Below are 24,387 nucleotides of genomic sequence, written 5' to 3'. Positions count from 1 at the left end.
GACTCAGAGTCCAGACCAGCTGATGCAAAAGCAAGAGGATTTATTCGGTGTCTGTGCAGACGGGCCTCCTGAACTCGGGAGTCCAGAGAGCCCCCAGCACAAAGCCACACGGTTTATATACCCGCAGCGACCAATCAAAAGCACTATAGAGTCCATGCACACAGCAGTCCAGTCCGTGAGCTGATCATGTGAAGGGCATGCGTCTTCTATCCAATCAGCTACGGGATCACATGGGAGTGTCGCAGCTAGCTAAGCATAGGGTCCCTTATTTTTATAGCTGCACCTAATTTTAGCTTTGGGGGAAAAAGTTTAGGGCTATAATTTTTAAACTTTAATTTTATTTGGGGCAAAGGTGACTTCTTGTTTTTAATGGTATTGGCTTAGGTCACTCCATCTTGGTTTGACTTTTATGGTTCTTCACTACAGAACCACTCTGATTTGTTGAGCTTCACCATCTCAGGTCCTAGTTTATACCCCGGGCTAGTCCTGCATGGACTAGGACGCTAAATGCAAGAACTAAAATGTTAACATGATCCCTTTTGCAAATCTAACTCAAAGTGGAAACTAAAGAAAAGCGATCCAAAAGCAGAAATGCATTTATGGGAATGGCATTGACCCAACCCAGAGATAGCAGGAGGCGTTCCTGGGAGCCAGGGCGGGGGAAGCAGAGCCCTGGGAGATACGAACACCTGGACGAATTCTCACTGAGTGCCTGAAGGGATAACCTCATGGATGTCAGTCTCACTCAACGTGTCCATCAGCTGGGGCATCTACCAACACATCTGAGCCCGCCAAGCAGAACCTTACAAGAGCGCTGACCCAAACACGTGAGGGAGGTTAACAGTGACTCTAGCAGAGGTGGCCACTCCCAGAGTCCTCCCACCGGCCTGTTGTGTGAGGACTGCCCGCAGCCGGTAACACACACGTCCAGAGAGCCAGTGCATCCCGACTTGCTCATCTTCCTTCCACTACTCCGGTCACTTCAGGCCACACAAGCAGAGCACAGAGCACACTCTGCAGTGGGACGCACAGAACTTTGCAGAAGGCCCTGGGGCTGAAGGGTCGCCCGGCTACCGCAGTTAGGTGTCCCGAACCACGGTTCCATCAAGAAACTGACCCCTCACCTGGCACTCCACATCTGGGGGCACAGTCTTGGCGGAAAGGGGACGTTTTTAGCCGAAACGTTACCGGATGGCTTGCTCACGGTTCCACATCTTGCCTGCACACAGCATGACTGCCAGCAACTCTCCAGCCTTCCGTCCCGCCAGCACCTGTCTGATAACCAGAAAAGGGCTGCTCCACGACACAGGGGACTTTTCTCTAGATCTCCGTCGCTGAGCTGTCCCGCACAAGTGAGGGCTCTGCAGGCAGTGTGCGTGTGGGTGTCTACGGGTGTGTGCCTCCAATCGAGACACGCTCTCTCTAGTAGGAGATGACAATCTCCTGGGGAACGAGCTCACACAACCATGCACACTGCACTCGTGCCTCCGTGTGAGGACGCTGACGACAGCTCGCTGGAGCACTTCCACCGGGGACCTGGCAGCAACGTCACTGGTCGTCAGCTGTGGCAGCATCAGTCCCAGAAGCACGTGCAGGCCGACTTCACGGCTGTCATGTACGTCTTCACAGCCATGGGGGAACTTGCCCTGGCTGGCAGGCTGCGTCTCCAGCTCGTCAGCAGACTTGCCTGCTCCTCGTGTGCATCTGCTGGTGGGCAAATAAAGCGTTAGGGACGTCAGGAGGCCCCGCCCCAGGAAGACACGAGGCTACTCCCTGCTGCAGTTACCAATGCATTGGGCTGCTGCACTTGGAAAACAACGGTTGCACAATTTGAGGTTTACAGTGTTTTTGTTTTATGAACTCAGATGGTACCGTGCAAATAACGGAAGAGAGGCAGAGGGGGAAGAACTATCTACCTACCCCGTTAATTCACGCAGCTCCCATTTCTTCAGTTCCCCAGCGCTCAGGCATGGAAGACAGAGGCTGCCCTGCACAGGAGCGCACGCGCTCTGGGTGCACGACTCACGCTTTCTCTGCCCTTGCAGAGAATCACTGTGCTGCTCAGCCTCGGCTCAGCCACACTCCGGGGTGGGGAGGGATGGGCGCCTCCACACGGAGGTGCTGCAGCACACGCGCGCTGGGCCACAGCTTTTTACTTTGTCACAGGTAGCCCGGCTGAACTTGCAGGAGGATTCTGGAATGTGGACCAGAAGCAGAGCACACAGGAGGCCTGGGAACCGGAGGAGCCAGCGGTCATGAGCAAAGTTCTGCAGACACACTGAGTCCCCTGGCTCCCAGCAGCTCCACATCTGCCAAAGTCGAGAAAGACTTTCCTACTGCCTGTCCTTAAACAGTTCAGGAAGGATGTACTACATTCCTTACACAGAACTGGTCAATTAAAAATAACACATCGATAAATTAAATGCGGCTGCTAAATTTACTACCAACTGCTCCTTTACCTAGATTTCTTTGTAAGAAAAACGACTTGTAAAGTCATTTAAGAACGAGATTCTCAGACTCGCACTGATGGATCTGGAGGTGTCTGTCTGGGAAAGAGCAGATCAGAGGTGCCTGAGCAAACCCTGCCCCCTCTGTCCTGTTGTGTGGTGGGGACTCATGAACCCTCGGCCTTAACCATGGTGTCCACCAGCTGCGCTGCCCGAGACCCAAGTGGTGACACTGAGCCTAAGAAGCCCCAGCCTGACCACGTGAGCATCGCGGGACCCCGGGGAAAGGCTGTCCACCACCGTCATCTCAGAACCCAAGGGTGGGCAGCCCGGGCTGCCAGCCACGCCCCAGCCAGTCTCCTCGGCATCACAGGGTCTCCTCATCAGCTACACCTGCAGTCTGGAGGTTGCTTTGTAAAGACCTTCAGTAAAATCTGTGACAGATACAAAAAAGTTAAAAAAAAAAAAAAAGCTAAAAATGACGGAACTCTGGTGTCACCGATGGAACCTCACTCTGAATCCGTTATTTTCCTGCCCTGGAGATTAAACAGGCTTTCTAATCCCGGGCACTCCTTCCTGACAGACTGACAGGCGGGGCCTGCTTGGTCTCTCTGGCCTTTGCAGACTATCTCTTCTGAGATAGAACTAGTAACTTTCCATTTCGAGGAAGACAACACGGGCTACAAACATGCCACCACTTGGACCTGGTCGCCAGGCCCGGATTCAGAGAAGCAAGTGAGCTCCACAAGGACTCCCGTGAGTGCGCGAACCGGGGAAGGGAGAGCAGGGAGAGCCCTTCACATTCTACAGAATTATACACGCCATCAGGCTTTACCATAAAATCCCTCAAATTAATGTGTTTCTAATTTTAGCATTAAGTGAGGCTTGTCTACTGAGTAGAACTATCTGCATAATGATGGCAAAAACCAAAGTTTTAGGAAAGCAAAATTGACTGATCTTGAAAGGAGCCAAGAGCCACCATAAAAAAATGGGGCTCCTGAGACAAACCGTTCCAGAGACGGCCTTGGGAAATGGGGAGTAAACCGGTTCACAGAGAAAGCAGTCAGCTACTAACCAGAGATACACAGAACACCTGCCTTGTAGATAAGCCCCTTCCCTACGCTTGCTCAAGGTTAACAAAGAAAGCTGCAAGGCACGTAGCAACCTATTCCTCTCTCCTAGAGACCCCCCTCCCCTAATGTATCCCTTTGACCTAGTACTTTTCCACCGACATTACCACTTTTAGACTGCCATACAAGGCCCGCTACTGAAAATTATCCAATGAACTTACGCCAGCCTATAATATGTTAATTTTGTGGTTTTGCCCTTTAAAAGCTGTGTGAGATAGCTGCTCGGGGCTCCTCTCGCTTGCTTGCTGCTTGCAGCAGTAGAGGGCCCATTTGCGCAAATGAAATAAAATTACCTCCTGTTCTATTGCATCATCTGGTCTGGAGTCTGTGTTTCTGGGGTCGTCACAAGAGGACACCGCTTTTGGGGTCCTACAATCTGAAACTTAACTTCTAATTCCTGAGCAGCTTCCAATGAGCCCGAAGAAGCCAGAGCTGTCCCAGGCCTATTCTCCAGCAGCAGAAAAGGAGTGGCGGGGAGCCGGGGGCAGGGGTGTACAACACGCCATGGTTTCTCAAACTTCCCTTTCAAAGGACTCACACTGGGGAGGGGAGCGTACCTGCTCCCGGGGCTCCGAGAGTTTAGCCTGAAGTTACAGGCTGCCAGCATTTCTGTGTTGTTGTTGTTGTTGTTTTAAATATATATATATATATATATATATGCTGTATAATGGTCATCTCTCTTTAAAAATGCAAATGTCTTAATTTACTGACCAGTTAAAGTTGTTACTACCACCTTAGCTGGGTTGTAGGCTAACCTTCTGTTTATGGCCTACGCCGCCCCAGATTCAATGGCTCAAGCAGCATGTTTTAGTTCCCACGTGACCTCTGGAGTATGGGGAGCAACTCAGACTAGACTGTTACTCGAATTAAGACTTATTCTATGCATCTGCTCTCCCACGATATGGCGCTGGGAGAGGAGGAAACAGCTTCTACGTAGCTGCCTCTCGCCAACTTGAGTGATGACCTCCAGGAGCTGATCCTGCTCCTGATTGGAGGAGAGCAGCATACTCGGCGTGTGGGTAGCAGAGTTGGGATTGGTGGAAGAGGACTATAAAGGAGGAGAGAGACAGCATGTACCAGGAACATCTATCTGAAGGAACATCTGAGCAGCCCCCAGAGAGAGCCGGCCGGCGGTGTGCCGCTCCCCCGCGGAAGTGGGGAAAGTGGCAGGGGGGCCCGCCCCTCCACGGAGGTGGAAGGGTCGGTAGCCAACCCGGGAAGGACCAGCAGCAAACCCGGGGAGGGCCGAGCAGACAGAAGAACAGCGCAGGGTCCTGTGTCGTTCCTCCGCGAGTGGGGGAGCGACACTGGAGGCCAGGGGCGTGGGGCGGCGTCGGGCTGCATCAGGACCTCCAGGGACCCGGGTTCCTTCCAGCTTGCTGACGCTCTCCAGCAAAGCATCATCGTCTCCGCCCCACCAGGGCTCAGCTCCAAATCTGTGCTCCAGTCCCAGGAAGGGCAAGGGACACGGAGAGGACATCACTAACTCCCGAGTGCAGCAGCTACCGAGGAGGGTGGACGATGGCTTCTAACTGGACGGGGCCTGGCAAAAATAAAGGAGATGCTACAGGCCGCATCCCACGCCCGTCTACCACTCTGCATTCCCTACCAAGTGCTGCAGCCCTCGAGGAAGGCCCCAGTTTAGGGAATGCTCCATAAAGCAGGGCTCTGCACACCCTTTCTGTCCAGAGCCGGGTGGTACCTGCGCCAGGCTTTGCGAGTCAGGTGTGTGTTGTAACCACTGAACCCTACTGCTGTGCTTCCAGAGCGGCCACGGACCACACACAGACGGGCACGGCTGTGCTTGTTTCCAATCGCAACAGACACGTGACTATGAATCTAGTGGTTTAAAACAACACACATTCAGCCGGCGCCGCGGCTCACTAGGCTAATCCTCCGCCTTACGGTGCTGGCACACCGGGTTCTAGTCCCGGTCAGGGCGCCAGATTCTGTCCGGTTTCCCCTCTTCCAGGCCAGCTCTCTGCTGTGGCCCGGGAGTGCAGTGGAGGATAGCCCAAGTGCTTGGGCCCTGCACCCCATGGGAGACCAGGAGAAGCACCTGGCTCCTGCCTTCTGGAAAAGCGCGGTGCGCTGGCCGCAGCACGCCAGCCGCGGTGGCCATTGGAGGGTGAACCAACGGCAAAGGAGGACCTTTCTCTCTGTCTCTCTCTCTCACTGTCCACTCTGCCTGTCAAAAAACACACACACACACACACTCACTCAGGACAGCACAATTACTGTGGGTCACGAGTCTAGCACTGCTTAGTTGGGTAGCTCGCCTAGGATCTCATGAGGCCACAATCCTGTTCTCGTCTGGAAGCCTGGGTGGGTAACGCTCCTGGGCTCGTCCAGGTACTGGGCAGAACGGTCTCCCCTGTGGCCGCAGGGCTCCGGCCTCAGCTCCTGGAGGAATCTGCAGTTTCTCGCCATGGGGTCCCCTTCACCACCCTTGCACAACAGGGCCCGTGTTTCTGAAGCTTGCTTCTTCAAAACCAAGAAGGGAGAGTCCTTTATGGCTCTGCGGGTTTGCTAGCGAAGCAGCTGTGTCCTAATAGAGCTGCACCTGCAGAGGGTAGTGGGCTCTGCTGTCTCTGCTGACCCCGGGTTTAATGAGCAAAGTGCAGAATGCATCCTTTACAGCAAGAGGAAGTCAAAACTTCTCGGAGAAAAGATTCCTCAGAGCGAGAAGGACCCTGTGTAAAGCAGGTGTTTTGGGGCCAGCACTGTGCGGTAGCAGGTAAGTCACTGCCCACAGTGCTGACATCCCATATGGGTTCCGCTTCAAGACTTAGCTGCTCCATTTACAATGCAGCTCTCTGCTGTGGCCTGGGGAAGCAGAAGAGGCTGGCCCAGGCGCTTGGGCCCCTGCACCCACGTGGGAGACCCAGAAGAAGCTTCTGAGTTCTGGCTTTGGATCGGGCCAGCTCTGGTCACTGCAGCCATTTGGAGAGTGAACCAGCGGATGGAAGCCCTCTCTGCCTCTGTGTAACTCTGCCTTTCAAATAAATAAATAAAATGTATTTTTTGATTCTAGTACTGTAATATATCTACTTCTTAATTTTGTTAATAAAAATTATTAAAACTAATTGTTAATAAAAAACATTTAGATTGGCATTGTGTTAGAACCCAGTGGTTATACGATGAAGTTGTTATTAAAACTCATATACATTCAAAGTGAAAAGTTCATACCAAGCTTTCTGCAAGTTTTGCTGTAATTCAAACCTCACCTGGAGTAATTTCAACAGAAAGCCTTGCTATTTTCTTAGCAATTATGAAAATGACAGCTAATACTTGTTATTTGATTCCTGGAGTCAGGGATTACGCTCCATGTTTAACATGAATTATCTTTAGGACCCTCCTTTGCTATCTACATTATTATTCTCCTTTCAAGGACAAGGAGAATAAGCTTTAGCAATATAAGTAACTTGCTCACCACATACAGGCGAAGTGGCAGAGGGAGCACATGGCTCTCACAGTGTCCGGGGAGCCAGAGCGTGACATTTCATCTGATGTGTACTGGGATGCTTTGAAGGGCTTTCAACAGGGAGCTGCGGTAGTTCTCTATGAGACTGCACTGGGAGAAGGCTGGTGGAAGCAGCGGGGCACCCTGGAGACATGTTCACGATACAGAGGGACGTCCAGGGCAAGGCTGGTGGGGGCCTGGACAGCAGGATGTCCAGGGCAAGGCTGGTGGGGGCCTGGACAGCGGGGAAGTCCAGGGCAAGGCTGGTGGGGGCCTGGACAGCGGGGAAGTCAAGGCAAGGCTGGTGGGGGCCTGGACAGCGGGGAAGTCCAGGGCAAGGCTGGTGGGGGCCTCGACAGCGGGGGAGTCCAAGGCAAGGCTGGTGGGGGCCTGGACAGCGGAGTGCCCTGGAGACACTCACTGTATATTTTGGCGGCCGAAATGATGAGACTGGGTGAAAGGATGTCTCCGAGGAGACCTCTCCAGCTGCAGCCCCTTCCGCTACCCCACTGGGTCACTACACTGCGGCCATGGGGCTCTCCCCTCTCCCAGCCTCCGGGGTGTTGCCTGGGCTGGTCGCTGTCTGTAGTGCTTCTGCTCTGGTCTGGTCTGATGCAGCGTCATTCCAACCAGTGCTAGAAGGCCCAGCTCACGTCTCACCCACAGACACGCCTTCTTCTATTCTCCAGTCTAAGTTTGGTCCCACCTTTAATTTTCTCTTAATGGATTCCAATTGCACTTTGTCCCCCACTTGTCAGTTTATTACATACTTATGTTTACTGACCAACACAGGACAGCCCAAGAGGCCGGAGTTTACTTTGCCCCCTGCTGTTAACAAGATGCCTGCCACACAGAGTTCCTGGTCCCAAGCATGCAGCCAGCACCTGTGAGGAAACACGCCCTCCATCTAAAAAGCATGCCCCGGCTTCTCTCACTACTGACTTGTAAAGAGATCTCCTCTCCAGCCCTTCTGGATGATCAACACGATACGTCTCCCCTAATCAGTGATGCTCCCATCTCCAACCCACTCCCCTCCTGGGTCTTCACGACAGAGAAAAGGTATGGTGGGGGTGAACTCACCGCAGGAGGCGGGGTCCAGGAAGGCGAACGCTCATCGCGGGCGGGCGCACAGAGTGGTGCAATCCTCTGGGGAAACCATTCAGCAACACCTGCGGGAGGTCTTGAAATACATGCAAATAATCAAGTACTCAAAGCTGTGTGCATTTGTACTGTCCAAAAAGATACAAAGCAAAATGTGTGTACTGATTAGGTAGGTACTTCCAGGGAGTATGTGACAAAATGAAGCATTTTTTTTAATTTTAAGAAAAACTTCGAAGATTGTTAACTGACACATAAACACTGACATACTTATGGGTACCCGTGACGTTTTGATACATGTATACTTTGTGTAACGCCCGGTCAGAGAAACATCTACTTCCTCAAAACCTAACAGTTCTTTTACAGTACAAACATCGAAAGTCCTTTCTAGTTCTGTCTTTGGAGAAATGTACAATACATTATCATTATCTGTGGTCACTCTACTGTGCCACAGAACACGAGAACTCCCTACTGTCATCTAACTCTGAATGAGTACCGCCCATCTATCTTAGAAGACAGAACACTTTGTGAATCTGAGAGTGGTCCCTGCCCAGGGCCATCCTAGCGGTTTCTGGGCCATTCCAGTTTAGTACATGTGTTGCTCAAGCGAGCACTACAGTAACTTTCTATTTTTATTATTTTACATTGGGCAACCAGGATTTTCATAATGAAATTTTTATTAAAGATAAAAATAAAAAACCCTTCAGCTTTGATACAGTAATCCCATTTCCTGAAATCTACACTAATAAAATAATGATCCTCTATGCATAATATTAATCAGTGAGTTCCACATTATATTTAAAAATTGGGAATAATTTAAATGTCCAGCAACAGTTGGATAGCTAAATATAGCTTATTCAATGATGAATTACTTAATATACATACAATGATGTTTTGTGCAATATTTAAGGATATGAAAAATACTTATGTTATAATGTAATATAGACAAAGCAAAAGATCAACTTTTTACAGCACTCCCTCAATTTGTTGGAAAAGAAAAATGAATGAGAATAATATGTGGGTAGAAAGAAAACTACAATGGGGGCTGGCGCCGTGGCTCACTTGGTTAATCCTCTGCCTGTAATGCCGGCATCCCATATGGGCACCGGGTTCTAGTCCCGGTTCAGGTACCGGATTCTGTCCTGGTTGCTCCTCTTCCAGTCCAGCTCTCTGCTGTGGCCAGGGAAGGCAGTGGAGGATGGCCCAAGTGCTTGGGCCCTGCACCCGCATGGGAGACCAGGAGGAAGCACCTGGCTCCTGGCTTCAGATCGGCACAGTGCCGGCTGTAGCAGCCATTTGGGGAGTGAAGCAACGGAAGGAAGACCTTTCTCTCTGTCTCTCACTCTGTCTATAACTCTACTTGTCAAATAAAAAAAAAAAAAAAAGAAAGAAAACTACACTACACCCTATCAAAATGTCACTGACAGCCACTCCTGGATAACTGGACTCTGTAATTTCAGGTTCGCTCTTTATGATTTTTTGTATTTCCTACTCAAAAGTAACCACGATATTTGTAATGGGAGAGGAATCACAAATTTTTGTAGTATGTATGAAATAATAAACTGGATCCTCATTCTAGTCAGCAACTCCATTTCTGTTCAATCCTCAGGTCAAGCACTCACAGAAGACAGGCAGGGATTTTGAAAAGTCAGAGGAATATAGAATTAAAAGGTAAGTTGATTTTGCCTCGAGAAAGTTTTGCAATCTGCAGTTTTTCATAACACACCTCCTCCATGAATACAGAGCCTCTGGGGCACAGTGCGAGGCCTGGGTCTGGCGCTGACCAACACACCATCACACAGTGCATGGTGTTCACCTGCTGGGGGACAGCCAGCTCCAGCTCTCTCTAACCTCTCCACACATCTTATTTCCAGGGAGATGTCACATTTTCTTTGACTGGTATATTAGAATAATGTTAATGCTTAAGGAATAAAATTATCTTCACCTAAATATATTTTAGGAGTTAAAAGACCTTTTACATGCCCTATGAGTCAATCTTTGTTGAGCCAGGTTAATAGAATACTACTTATGAAGTTTTTGTATAGATCCAAATATAAATGTATTCTGAGAAAATTTCATTTCTACCATCACATTTAACCCCGATAGTTAAGACGGGAATTCACTTGGTCTACATGGCTACAGTCAGGAAGACACAACAAAGTTAGCACTCGTGTGAGGCATATCTACACATGCAGGAGGGGGAATCTGAAAGGTCTGCCAAGACGTCTCCAGTGCCTCTGGGATCTTGGTCGTTACCTCTGGGGACTGGAAACACCACAAAGAGGAAGAGATCCCACATGCTACACGAAGACACAAATCCCCGCACACGGCGAGCACGCCTCACAGCCACCCTACCAAGGGGAATGTGAACTCAGGAACTTCCAGAACTGCCAGTCGGGGTGGGCACGTGGCCTAGAGGCTGAGACGCTACTGGGGATGCTGGCTTCTCCTACCGGCTCCCGAATCCACTTCCCGCTAACGCACACTCTCAGAGGCAGAAGCGATGGCTCAGATAACGAGGTTCCTGCGGTCCACGGGGGACTCAGTGGCGTTCCCAGCCCCCAGCTTCTTCCTGGCCCACTTTTGACCTGGGACATTCGGGGGAAAGCCAGCAGGTGCGACTCTCTGCCTCGCTCTCTGCTTCTCAAATAAATAATCTGAATCCACCAATTATGACCAACTTCAGCATTTGTTATTGAAATACTCTGAACCCTCAATTCTCCCAAGCGACAACATTCAAAATCACATACAAACGAGTTTAGGTTCCATATATTGAACATTTAGACATTTAGAGCTGCATTTCCCAGAAATGTTATGGGAGAAACGTGCCTCAGTTGCGACGGCCTTGTTTGTTCAGAGCAGCACATTCCAGAAACTGAACCAGCCTTACTCCTGAGAAGACAATCATGCTGGAATCCTCTCGCTCTACAAAGGCTGCAAAGTCAGTATCTCACTCATACAAAGGTCAGCTGTTTTTTTTTTTTCTGCAGGCTATCAGGCTCATATTTACATATGAAAGTATCTCAGAATGTTAATGGAAGATATGCAGCATCTTTTAATTCCACTTCCCACAAATTGTTCAAAATATTCTCACACATTCACACATGCAGAGTATAACACATGCTATAAAATACATAAAATAAAAATATTGTAGGCTTCAGTTCAACTAATTCTTTGACATAAAAATTTTATTTACTGAAATCATTTAGCATATTTCTAGAAAAAGAATATAAAAGGAAACCAAATTGATGTCCATTTAGCATTCATTACAATTATTTTTATTCAGGATCTGAGTCTGTTTCCTACAGTACTAAGTGAATCATTACGAATCTGCAGACAGAGAAAAGCACACAAAACCGGAGCTACAATTAAATCATTAAACTCAGGGAAAAAATTAAAACAATGGAGACACACACTGGAAATGACTGATGTAATACCAGCAGTTCTATTATAAATTTCTTCCTTTGTCATTTCTCAAGCAAAATGCACTCATCACAGGCAAGGGAGGACGGCACGCTGGACTGACTCAGGTGTCCGCTTTCTGAGTTGCATTCCTATAACACTGTAGCTCTGCCTGCTGGGGTGCACTCTGTATCCCCGGATCTCCTTGACACATCAAGGTGTCAGCAGGTACGTAAAAAATAAACAGGCCAGCAATAAAGCAACAAGAGCAAAGCAACAACCAATATGATATTCATGTCTGCTTAATTAAAGCCAAGGTGTTCCTAACAACGGTTGCTGGCTCAGAACGCATGTGAGAGCCCCGTGCTCCTCCCCGCGCTCTCCCTGGACGGCTGTCTGTCTCAGCAGCGATAAAACTGCAAAAGGAAGGCTGCTGGATCCTCCAGAAGGCAGAACCTGGCAATCCAGTTTCAACGTGAAATAACGAGGGGCAGGCGTGCGATGGAGAAAGCAGGCGTCAGAAACGTCACATAAGGGAATCCAGCTGTGCTTGTATGGTCTCCAGCTATTTACAAAGACAAAAATAAAAATAAAAAGCAAGTTGGTGGGAGCAGAAAACTCTGTGAGTGCTGTGTGGAAACACACAGACAAACGGGGAAGAATGGCTCTGGTAACAATGCGTGTCCAGCTCACTCACAGAGGCAGAAGGATGGCTGCCTTTCGTGGGTACCAGAACTCACGCTTCGCTTCCAATGTAAGGCTTTACTTTTGTGAAGAAGGTCTCCTTTACAACTACCACTACCTGCTAAGATTTTAAAGTTGGGGTGTGGAGCGATTATGGAATCACTATTTAAAAATATACATATAGTCAAAGACAAATGCATGTTTGAATACCTACTTTTGAGTTATATGGATGTGTGTACATATCTGTATCCACATCATCTCTACCTGTATCTCTGTTTCTGTCTCTCTCTCTCTGTCTCTGTGTCGCTCTCTCTGTCTCTATCTCTATCTCTGTCTGTCTCTCTATCTCTGTCTGTTTCTGTCTCTGTCTCTCTCTCTCTGTCTCTATCTCTCTCTGTCTCTCTCTCTGTCTCTCTCTGTCTCTATCTCTATATCTCTCTCTGTCTCTATCTCTATATTTCTCTCTGTCTCTATCTCTATATCTATATCTATTTCTCTTTGTCTCTCTCTCTCTGTCTCTCTCTCTCTCTCTGTCAAAGCCTGGCGTCCTCCTCTCCCTGCTCCCTTTCAGCCCGGACCCAGAAGCTCGCGTGCTTCCGCTGACCTGCATGCTAACCATGCCTGCGGCTGGGTCACCCAGTGACGGCTCAGCGCTTCGCATCAGTCAGCAGTTCTACTGCTTTCGTTGAAGCCATTTCCATCTTCAGGTTCTCTTCCTGTCGGCTACGCTTCCTGCTGGGGACACGACGTATTTACGGGAGACCTTAAAGGGCTCAGCTCCATCATGGGGCATTTAAAAATAAGAACTCCAGAAAGAAAGGAAACATTACAAAACCTCCACATATCAGACAATTATTTTAAAAGCCTCTACCTTGTTGTAGAACTCAAACAGCTCTTCGTGACTGAATTCCACAAGAACTTTCTCTAGGCTCTGTAATGGAAAACAATGAAGAAAAAAGAATTTAGCTGTATATAAATTTCACCACACTTTCTGTCCAGCGAGGCACAGAACGTGTCACAACATTATTCCCGGAGAGGTTTTAAAAAATCACTCCCCTGCCCTGCTCCACCTCTCAGCTCTGAAGTCACAAACACACGCACTCAAGCTCCACTTCAGCAAAGCCTGCAGCCCTGCAGGGACCTGTTCCCCAGCCCGACTCCACAAAGACTCACGACACACACGCCAGCAAGCTAACAATTTCATTATCTACCTTTTCAAGGCAGAGATAAAGCATGAGGCCATGTTTCCTCTCTCTCAGCCGTCCACCTGACGTGCAGTAAACACCACTACACAGCCCCGAAGGCAGCACGCCTGACTCGGCGCCCCACCGGCCGGCTCCTGAGCCCGAGCACTCCTCTCCCGGCTGGCGTCTCACGGACACTGCCACCATCTCCACTGCACAGACAGCAAAAGTTCACAACGGGCCTGGAAACAGCAGCTCGAAGCCAAGGCTTTCCCACTGTCCCCTCTCAGCTCACAGGTGTTTGGGACACCGTGACGGTGCTGTGGGCGCCAAGTAGCATAGGATGGGTACAACGGGGCGGTGACAGCAAACCAGAGCCAGCTGAACTCAGCTCCTCGTGCTTGTAGTTGGCTCTATAAACCGATGAAACAATCTAACCTCTTTGCTAAAGATTACCAACAGTGTTCATTTTATCCCAGGTCTCTCCGCAGAAGTAGACGTTAATGAGGAGAGAATGCCACGAATGTGCTACCCGCTCTGTCCCACAGCTGTGCTCACACGACTCACAGTGGACACCACGGACAGAAGCAGAGAATGGCTGTAAACAGGCGCTGATTCGGGTACTTCCTTGTCGTGGTCATTTCCAGCACACTATCAGCTCTAGCTCTCAGTTCCTATGTTCACTTCTGGTTTTATCTGTTTCAATGACGTCCATGTCCATGGGCAAAGCTGACATTTCTAACCATGCCCCTCCTCACTAAGCCCAGGCAGGCAGGCAGGCAGGACAATGCTGCACGTCCTTGTTCTCTCCCACATACTCATCTAAGTGCATCTGATGTAGCACCTCATCCTGTGGGCATGCTACAAAATTATGCAGTTTTAAAGCTGAATTAGAAAGATTAGTTGGCTAACCAGCACCGACCATTAAAGCCCTGTGGTTTAATCAGCGTCAACTGGCAGTGCTGTCCTGCCGGCGGTTCAAAGGGATCAAGGCCCAAGTTCACCCATAAGCTCTGAGAAGATCAAGACAGGCTCGTTACTCTCATCCGCACAATAAAACGTGGGTAAGAAACAAAGCTTCCATCAGTATAAAAATGATTCACGTGCTGCACTTCCCTACATGTAGCAGCCAACACAGGTTTCTGTTTCCTCCACTTTGCTTTGTTATCGCTCAGAAGAGAAGGAATACAACTCTGACGGCCTGATTCTTCCAAAATTAACAGCTAAGGTGACATTAGCAAGTTGATAGAGTAGGAAGCCATAGCTCCTCCTTTCCTCACAAAGTCCAAAATGAGGAGAGGAGGTGGACAGTAATCATCAGAACAAAGATAACTGAAGCAGAGAATAGAGAAACAACAGAGGAAAAATCAAAGAACTTAAGAACCGGTTTTTTGGGGGCTGGCACTGTGGTAGGGTAGGTTAAGCATCTATCTGCAGCACTGGCATCCCATATGTGCACCAGTTTGAGCCCCAGCTGCTCCACTTCCAATCTGGCCTCCTGCTGATGGCCTGGGAAAGCAGTGAAAGATGGCACTTGGACCCCAAGCACGTGGGGCCTCTGTACCATGCCGGGAAGCTGGGAAGAAGCTCCTGACTCCTGGCTTTGGATCTGCCCAGCTCCAACTGTTGCAGCCATTTGGGGAGGATGGAAGACCTTTCTCTCTGTTTCTCCCTCTCTCTTGTCTGTAACTCTGCCTCAAGTAAAACAAACCTTTTTATAAGAATTGGTTTTTTGAAAAGATTAACAAAATTGACAAGCTCTTAGCTATATTATCTAGGAAAAAAAGGAAAGGAAACTCAGGCACCTATTATCAGAAATGAAGGAGGAACATTAGAACTAATACCACAGAGGGGAAAAACATTAAAAGAAAATACTATGAACAATCATTATGTCAACAAACTGGATAAGCCAGAATCAACAAGTCAGTTCCTAGAAACGTACAAACTACCAAGACTAAATCCTGAAGAAGCAGAAAATCTGAGAAGACAAGCAATGAGGAGGGAGACTAAGTCAGTAACTGAAAACCTCCCAGCACCAGGTGCTTCACTGGAGAAACCTGCAAAACATGCAAAACACAGCAACACCAGTTCTCCGGATTCTTTGAAAAAGCTGAAGAGGGAACACTTCCCAAATCACTCTAGGAGCCAGCATTATCCTGCACCTGCCAGACAGAGAACTTCTGACTGATATCCTGATATCGCTCATGGCGATGGTGACATCTGAATGAAGATTTAAAAGTGGTGAGGGAATGAGAACACAATCCACAGAACAGGAGAACAGAATTACAAAGCATGTAACTGTTAAGAACATATTCCTGGCTGGCACCATGGCTCACTAGGCTAATCCTCCGCCTTGCAGCACCGGCACACCGGGTTCTAGTCCTGGTTGGGGCGCCGCATTCTGTCCCGGTTGCCCCTCTTCCAGGCCAGCTCTCTGCTGTGGCCCGGGAGTGCAGTGGAGGATGGCCCAAGTGCTTGGGCCCTGCACCCCATGGGAGACCAGGAGAAGCACCTGGCTCCTGCCATCGGATCAGCGCGGTACGCCGGCTGCAACACACCGGCCATTGGAGGGTGAGCCAACGGCAAAGGAAGACCTTTCTCTCTGTCTCTCTCTCACTGTCCACTCTGCCTGTCAAAAGAAAAAATATTCCTAAAATATATAAAGAGCTATAATTCAACAACAAAAGGACAAATGATCTAATTTAAAACAGGCTAACAAAAGACCTTGATTCAATGGAGATACTCCAATTGCAAATTAGCAAATGAAGATATGTTCAACATCAGCAGTCATTAGGGAAATGCAAACCAAGACCACAGTTAGGCGCCGGCGCTGCGGCACACCAGCTTAGAAGCACTGGCCTGCAACATCAGCATCCCATTTGGGTGCCGGTTGGAGTCCTGGCTGCTCCACTTCCGATCCAGCTCTCTGCTGTGGCCTGGGAAAGCAACAGAGGATGGCCCAAGTCCTTGGGCCCCTGCACCCACATGCGAGACCCGGAAGAAGCTCCTGGCTCCTGGCTTCAGATAGGCTCAGTTCCTGCAGTTGCAGCCATTTGGGGAGTGAACCAGCGGATAGAAGACCTCTCTCTCTCTCTCTCTACCTCTCTCTATCTTTCAAATAAATAACTCTATCTTTGAAATAAATAAAATAAATCTTAAAAAAACATACACACACACAATAAGCAGCACTTCACACTTTCTGGGAAGGGAAGAAAAACGATAGAAAACACACGAGTGCTGGCAAGGATGTAGAGAAAATGGAACCCTTGCACACTCCAAGTGGGGATGAAAAAGGGTAGAGCTGCCCCGGAAAACCACCTGGCAGCTCCTGAGAACTGAGACATAACTACTCAACTCAGCAGTTCCACTCCTAGGTATGTATGTGCTCAAAAGAACTGAAAACAGAGACTTGAATAGGTCCTGCACGAATGTTTATAGCAGTATTACTCACAATAGCCAAGAGCTGGAAACAGCCCAAGTGGCTATCAACAGATGAATGGATAAACAAAATGTGGTGCATATACACAATCTAATATTATTCACCCATAAAATGGAAGCAGGTATGATACATGTTATAATACAGACGAATCCTGAAAACATTATGCTGAGTGAAATCAGCCAGACATAAAAGGACAAACATTGTTATGACTCCACTTGGATGCATCTTGGTATCTTGCAAGGCCAAGTCCACAGAGGCACAAAGTACAGCAGGTATCACCAGGGAGAGGAGGAGGGCGATGAGGAGTTACCACTTAATTAGTACAGAATTACGGAGTTCAGTACAGAAATTTCTTGGAATGATGCAAAGTTCTGGAAACAGTGGTGATGGAAACACAACATTGTGAATGTAATTAATGGCACCCAACTATAACTTTAAAAGGGTTAAAACAGTGAATTTTATGCTGTGTATATTTTGCTACAACAAGAAAAACACTGAAAAAAAAAAAAAAAAACAGTGCAGCAGCAGCAACGAGGCAAAACTGGAACACAGCAAGGAGCAAGCACTCCGGGAGAGGCCACATGTCTGTGACACGGGTGCCCTGTCAGAGCCATGCGGACTCTTCTACTACAAGGCCCACACACCGAGCACTCACCTGCAGCTTCACCTGCTCATTCAGCCACTCACTGACTCACAAAAGCTTTCAGAGCCCTTATTTTGGGCCAGGCACTTCGTCAGGGTTCTGAGATACGGTGGTCCTGCCTTCGTGGCATTCAGAGTGTGGAGTCCAGAGTGCAAGTAGGGAAATAAGCTGTCAGAATGTAATTAAAACGCTCTTAAATGCAATGGGTGGGCAAAATACAAAGCAGGAGAATGTATTAAACTATGACTTGGAGAACTCTGACAGGTAAGTGGGGTGCACAGGGGAGGCAAGGGAAGAAGAGGATGAGAGAGGAAGGAAAGAGCTTGATGTCTTTTTAAATTTTTTTAAAATTTTATTTGACAGATAGAGTTAGACAGTGAGAGATAGAGACAGAGAGAACGGTCTTCCTTTCATTGGTTCACCCCTCAAATGGCTGCTACGGCTGGCACTGTGCCGATCCGACACCAGGAGCCAGGTGCTTCCTCCTGGTCTCCCATGGGGTGCAGGGCCCAAGCACTTGGGCCATCCTCCACTGCACTCCCGGGCCACAGCAGAGAGCTGGCCTGGAAGAGGAGTAACCGGGAATAGAACCCAGTGCCCATATGGGATACCAGCGCCACAGGTGGAGGATTAACCAAGTGAGCCACGGGGCCGGCCCCTTGATGTTTTTGATGGACAAGGAGAAGACCCCAGTAGAAGGGGGTGTGGAGAAGAAAGCTGACAGGAAAGGAACAAGGCAGAAAGCTGCCCCCTGACCACACTCCTGAGAGGCGGCACCTCCCCGACAGCTGCATCAGGGAGTCTGTGGAATCGCTAACTGTTAGGAGTTCACGCAGAAATGGCAGAGGGGGCACGATCCCGGAGCTCACAGAGATGTCGCTTCCTCCCCCATCAGCCACCTGTGTAGGCTCTACTACAGGCTGAATGTGCTTCCCCAAAACTCATGTGTCAAGCCCTAACCCCCACCATCTCCGAATGTAACTGAATTTGAAGACAGGGACTTGAGGTAATGAGGATAAAATGAGGCCTCCTTGGGGGCGGCACTGTGGCACAGCAGGTAAAGCTGCCGCCTGCAGGGCTGGCATCCCACATGGGCACTGGTTCAAGTCCCAGCTGTTCTACTTCTGATTCACCTTCCATGCTAATGGTCTGGGAAAGCAGTGGAAGGCAGCCAAGTCCTTGGGCCCCTGCACTGCATGGGAGACCCGGAGGAAGCTCCTGGCTTCGGATTGGCACAGCTACGACTGTTATGGCCAACTAGGGAGTGAACCAACGGATGGAAGACATCTTTCTCTCTGTAACTTTGACTTTCAAATAAATAAATAAATCTTTTTTTTTTTTTTAAATGAAGTCTCCAATATGAGTGCAATCCTTTCAGAGCAGATGAGGACATGGTAGAATAGACAGAAAGACCATGGGAAGACACCAGAAGATGGCCATGACCATGACCATGACCAGTCTCAGCAGACTTAGAGAAGAAACCAACACTGCCCATGCCTTGACCGTGGACTCCTCGCCCTCACAACTGCAAGGAAGTAACTCTCTTCTCTAGGCTACCCAGGCTGGGGTACTCTGCAGCCCCAGCAAGATAAAAAAGGCCCCATCACCAACTGGAGAGACAACCCTTTGTTCCCAGAGCAATGCAAAGTCACCAGAGAGTTTTAGGTAAAGGAATGATAAAAGTATATACAGATTAACTTGCTTTGGCTTTTATTTGGAAACGCACGGAACTGGCCAGACTGCGTGTGGAGAGAGCAGTCGGAAGCCTGCTGCACGAGTCCGGGCAGGAGCTAGTGATCTGATGTGCCCGCAGCAGGCAGAGAGAACTGAAGCAGTCTGAGTCGAGGTTCAGAGGCTGAGAGGCAGCACCTGGAGATGGAGCTGAGTTGGGGCAGCAGGTGGTGAAGGAATGAAGGAATCAAGACTCACGTTTCTGGCAACGCAGCTGAACCGAGACCCGAGACGAGAAGCACCAAGGCCGCGGCCAGGAAAGGCGGGGATCAAAGCACAGTTTGAGACACAATGAGCTAGACGGAGCTGCGGGATTTCCCCACAAGGCAAGAAGGAAGTCTGGAATCCTAGCCGCCTCTGGGAGTCACTGCAGATGCAGAGATGGGACTGCCCAGAAAAGAGCGTTCCGTGGGGCTGGAACTATGGCCGTTTGTGACGCCAGCATCCTGCATCAGCGCACCTGTCCCAGTCCCGACTGCTCTGCTTCCAACGCAGCTCCCTGCTAACGCTCCCAAACAAACACGTGGGCCCCTACCACCCACATGGGAGCCCAGGATGGAGTTCTAGGCTCCTGGTTTCAGCCTGGCCCAGCCCTCCCAACTTGATCACTTTGCTTTTCAAATAATAAGTAAATCTTAAAAAAATAAAGATTGTACTGTGTATGGACAAAAGAAGTGGGCTGGGCCAACCTGTAAGGCACTTCAATACTCAGGACAGGCAGGTATTCAACCAACGTTGAAAAGTCCACACATATTTTCAATCTACTCTAGAATGTACAGCAGACACTTACTGCATGAATCCGTAAGTCAGTACCGGCAATAAAACTCGGTGGCGTATTTAAAAATATGCAACCTACCTCCCATTTTCCTGTAAAACCCACTGAAGTCACTAATACTGGTAACTAAACACACATGGACTGGAAAACTCACTGTCTTCTGTCTTATACATCTAAGATTACAACTAAGAACCCATTTAGGAAATTCATTACTTACGTTGTCTAAACTCATCTCATACATTAATACCAATCTTAGACGTTCTGTCCCTATCTGAAAACACCGCAAAGTGAAAATGAAAGTTCAAAGATTAACACTCTGTGAATTTCCTCAAAGAGAACAAAGATGTATTTGCTCATCCATCCATTTTATTTTTAATTTGTAATCCTATCTGAGCACCTAGATAATGTTGCACATCCATTAGCAAATTCCCACGGAAATAGAATTTCGCAAGGTCTTCAGAAAAGGTCTGTCTTGATGAAAGCTGACACTAAAAATATCCTCTGCTCTCCCATTAGTTAGGAACTGGGAGCACACACACACGCTTTTCAAGAGAAAGGCATTAACCCCATCACAAATTATCTAAGCAGAAATACCCTCTAAACAATCCAAATATATACTAGTTACGAATCACACCAAACACACATGGCTTAGCTTTTAAACTGAAATTGGCTATCAAAAACGGAAATGATACAATTATCCTTTCATCTAGAAAATCAGGAGGTAGGAGATTCCAGTAAAAGATGTTCTACTAATTTACCTAAAGATACTTCCCTCGGTTCCTAAAGACAGTTGCAGAAACGAAAAGAAGAAACGTGGGCGGGTGGTGTAGTGGTTAAGGCACAGCTTGGGACGCCTGCATCCCATACCAGAGCACCTGGGTTTGAGTGGCAGTTCCACTCCAGACTCCGGCTTTCTGTTAATACGCACCCTGGGAGGCAGCAGGTGATGGAACAAGTGGTCGGGTCCCTGTCACTGAGCGGGAGGCCCAGACTGAGTTCTGGGCCCCTGGCTGTGGGCTGCCCTAGACTCGGCTAATGTAGGCATCTGGGGACTGAGCCAGCAAACGAAAGTCTTGGTCTATCTCTCCCTCTCTGTGTCTCTACCTTTCAAACAGAAATGAAAATAAATAAATAAAAACTAACAATAAAAGACTGAAAGGCAGAGATAAAATCTAGATAAAATTTCAAGTTGATTGGGTCTATAAAACAAAAAACCTCAGACACCACTTAGTGAATAAACATGCTTATATCCTCTATCACTACATACAGTTGCAGATAATTGCAAATAATTGCAAATATATTTCAGGATCTCTATTTTTGGTTGTTGGCTATCCTTACTGAGTTGTTATTGTTCAAAAAACTAGGGATACAATTTCACCTCCTACCACAGACTGAATAAACCAAGAAACTCTACCCTTATTGTTACCCACTTTGGCTTCTCCCATTATTCAGACGTTCAATAAACAGGCACTGTGCAGGGTGCTCACGACACGAAGGTGAACAGGCTGAGGGACGAATTTTGCACTCTCTACCAAAGCAAGGTCCGTCTGCAGGCTGGCAGGTGCCCTTGACAACCACGCACAGAGGACGATGCAGAAGAGATTCTCTTCTCTTCAGTTCCCGTCAGTCCCACATCAGTCCTGACAACCAAAGAAGCAACAGGCCTAAACCAGCTCTCACTCAGAGGGGGCAGATTGGGACAGTGCAAGCAGGAGCATCCTAAGCAGAGAGGAGGAACCCATTCCCACTTTTCTGTCAGGCGGCCTGACCACATTATATCCCAAGACGCTTCGGAAATTTATAGCTCAAGGATGTTGAGAGGTACACCCATTCATGCTAATTTTTTAAAAAATATTTATTTATTTATTTGAAAGTCAGAGTTACACAGGGAGAGAAGGAGAGGCAGAGAGAGAGAGGTCTTCCATCTTCTGGTTCACTCCCCAATTGGCTGTGACAGCCAGAGCTGCACTGATCTGAAGCCAGGAGCCAGGAGCTTCTTCCTGGTCTCCCACATGGGTATAGGGGTCCAAGGACTTGGGTCATCTTCTACTGCTTTCCCAGGCCATAGCAGAGAGCTGGATTGGAAGTGGAGCAGCCAGGACTTGAACCGGCGCCCAAATAGGATGCCTGCACTGCAGGTGGAGGCTTTACCCATTACGCCACAGCGCCGGCCCCTATTCGTGCTCATTAAACTAGTGAACTGAGGTCGCTCCAACCACAAAACAGCAGCAAGAAAGAGCCTGAGCAGCAGTGCAGCTCAACCCCCTGAGCAAGCGCTGATGAGGACCCAAAGGCAGGAGGCAATGGGTGCCCGCAAAGGCGAAGGGCTCACAGAGGTGTGCAGAAGTGCCCTCAGCCACTGCTCCCTCCTCCACACCGCTGAGGCGACGCAAGACTACACCCACCCGCTGCACGTCACTTCCTGCAATCATGCACACAGAACTAAACAAAACCTATGCAGATATTTTGGCAATTACAGCTGACTGGGTACCAAGCTGTTGTAAGTAATACAAGGCATAATGGGAAACTAAAGTTTAGTTTCTCAAAAACGTTCTGAAAAAGCAACAATCAAATCTCTGATTTGGTAACACTAAAAACCAAACAATAAAATACTAACCACCGTGAAATTTCACAAAAGCAAGCGTAGGGCAGGCCCTGTGGTACAGCAAGTTAAGCCACAGACTGGAATCCCCGAATCCAAGAGTGCCAGTCTGAGTCCTCGTTACTCCATTTCTGATTCAGTTCTCTCTACCGTGCCTGCGAAGGCAGTAGATGAAGTCCCAAAGGCCTGAGTCCCTGCAACCATCATAGAAAACCCAGATGGAATAACCGGCTCCTGACACTGAGCTGGTCCAGTCCTGGCTATTGTGGGAATTTGGGTAGTAAATAAGTAAACTCTATGACTTGATTTCCTTGTTATCGTGAAAAATGGCTTGTCAGGCACAAAAGCTCCCTCCTCAAGATTTGGAGTTCTATAAATAGATTGCTTGGGCTGGTGCTGTGATGTAGAGCCACTGGCATCCAACATGGGCGCCGGTTCTAGTCCTAGCTGCTCCACTTCTGGTCCAGTTCCCTGCTAATGCTCCTGGGAAAGTAGCAGAGGATGGCCCCAAGTCCTAGGGTCCCTGCACTCTTGTGGGAGACCCAGATGAAGCTCCTCACTCCTGGCTTCAGTCTGGCCCAGGAGTGGCCTTGGTGATCATGTAGGGAGCGAACCAGTGGATGGAAGGTTTCCTTTTTTCTGCCTCTGCCTCTCCCTCTTTGTAATCTACTTTTCAAATAAGTAAACAGATCTTTAAATAAATAAATAGATTGTCTAAAAATACAATAGTTTTGGTTGTTAACATGACAACAAATCATTTTGATCACAAGTCTTTGCATTCGGTATAAAAATTACATAAGAAAATGCATAAAATTAATATTTTCATTAAATCTTTAATCACATATATATTATACTGGGTATATATAATAGATACTACAAGTCTGAGGATATCTGACTTGTTAACTATATGCCCCTTTTATTGTGGCTAAATTACTACTTTGTTCCTTTGAAGACAAAGCGATATGTTTAGCAATCACACCATCACCATATCCTCTTAAAAATACAATGAGCTGGCCGGTGCCGCAGCTCACTGGGCTAATCCTCCGCCTGCGGTGACGGCACACCGAGTTCTAGTCCCGGTCAGGGCGCTGGATTCTGTCCCGGTTGCCCCTCTTCCAGGCCAGCTCTCTGCTGTGGCCCGGGAGTGCAGTGGAGGATGGCCCAAGTGCTTGGGCCCTGCACTCCATGGGAGACCAGGAGAAGCTCCTGGCTCCTGCCATCGGATCAGCGCGGTGCGCCGGCCGCAGCACGCCAGCCACGGCGGCCATCGGAGGGTGAACCAACAGCAAAGGAAGACCTTTCTCTCTGTCTCTCTCTCACTGTCCACTCCGCCTGTCAAAAAAAAAAAAAAAAATACAATGAGCTGGGGCCAGTGCTGTGGCACAGCAGGTTAATGCCCTGGCCTGAAGCGCGGGCATCCCATATGGGCCCCGGTTCTAGTCACGGCTGCTCCTCTTCCTATCCAGCTCTCTGCTATGGCCTGGGAAAGCAGTAGAAGATGGCCCAAGTCCTTGGGCCCCTGAACCCGTGTGGGAGACCCAGAAGAAGCTCCTGGCTCCTGGCTTCAGATCGGCGCAGCTCTGGCGGTTGCGGCCATCTGGGGAGTGAACCAGCGCATGGAAGACCTTTCTCTCTGTCTCTACCTCTCTGTAACTCTGTCTTTAAAATAAATAATAAAATAAAATAAAAAAATACAATGTGCTATGTGCATGCAGATCACAAACCTTCTACAGTATTCATTAATATTCATTATCTGTAATTTGTTATGTGTGTGCTGTTATGCCGCTAT

General features: G+C 48.5%; 1 protein-coding gene and 1 long non-coding RNA gene across 8 annotated transcripts in view; one reads left to right on the top strand and one right to left on the bottom strand.

Moving 5' to 3' along the window:
* The first annotated feature begins 7,961 nt into the window (after positions 1-7,961).
* Positions 7,962-24,183, top strand: LOC138850123 (uncharacterized). The gene is made up of 3 exons (XR_011389652.1): positions 7,962-8,099; positions 9,748-9,809; positions 24,065-24,183. It is a non-coding gene; the product is annotated as an uncharacterized lncRNA (long non-coding RNA).
* COMMD10 (COMM domain containing 10) overlaps positions 11,309-24,387 on the bottom strand; it is a 206,857-nt gene continuing 193,778 nt past the window's right edge. For all 7 annotated transcript variants that reach the window (XR_011389651.1, XR_011389650.1, XR_001793066.3 and 4 more), the window contains 2 exons: positions 13,096-13,155; positions 11,309-12,105 (listed from right to left, as the gene is read on the bottom strand). Coding sequence is in view for 3 of the 7 variants with exons in the window: in XM_070076021.1 (XP_069932122.1) it covers positions 12,067-12,105; positions 13,096-13,155 (99 nt within the window). In the remaining 4 variants the exon portion in view is untranslated. The remainder of the gene's footprint in view (positions 12,106-13,095; positions 13,156-24,387) is intronic.

Source organism: Oryctolagus cuniculus, chromosome 6 (assembly GCF_964237555.1).
Source record: "Oryctolagus cuniculus chromosome 6, mOryCun1.1, whole genome shotgun sequence".
Classification (NCBI taxonomy): domain Eukaryota; kingdom Metazoa; phylum Chordata; class Mammalia; order Lagomorpha; family Leporidae; genus Oryctolagus; species Oryctolagus cuniculus.
Note: the sequence above shows the minus strand (reverse complement) of the source record. Positions and strands in the feature narration are given on the sequence as shown.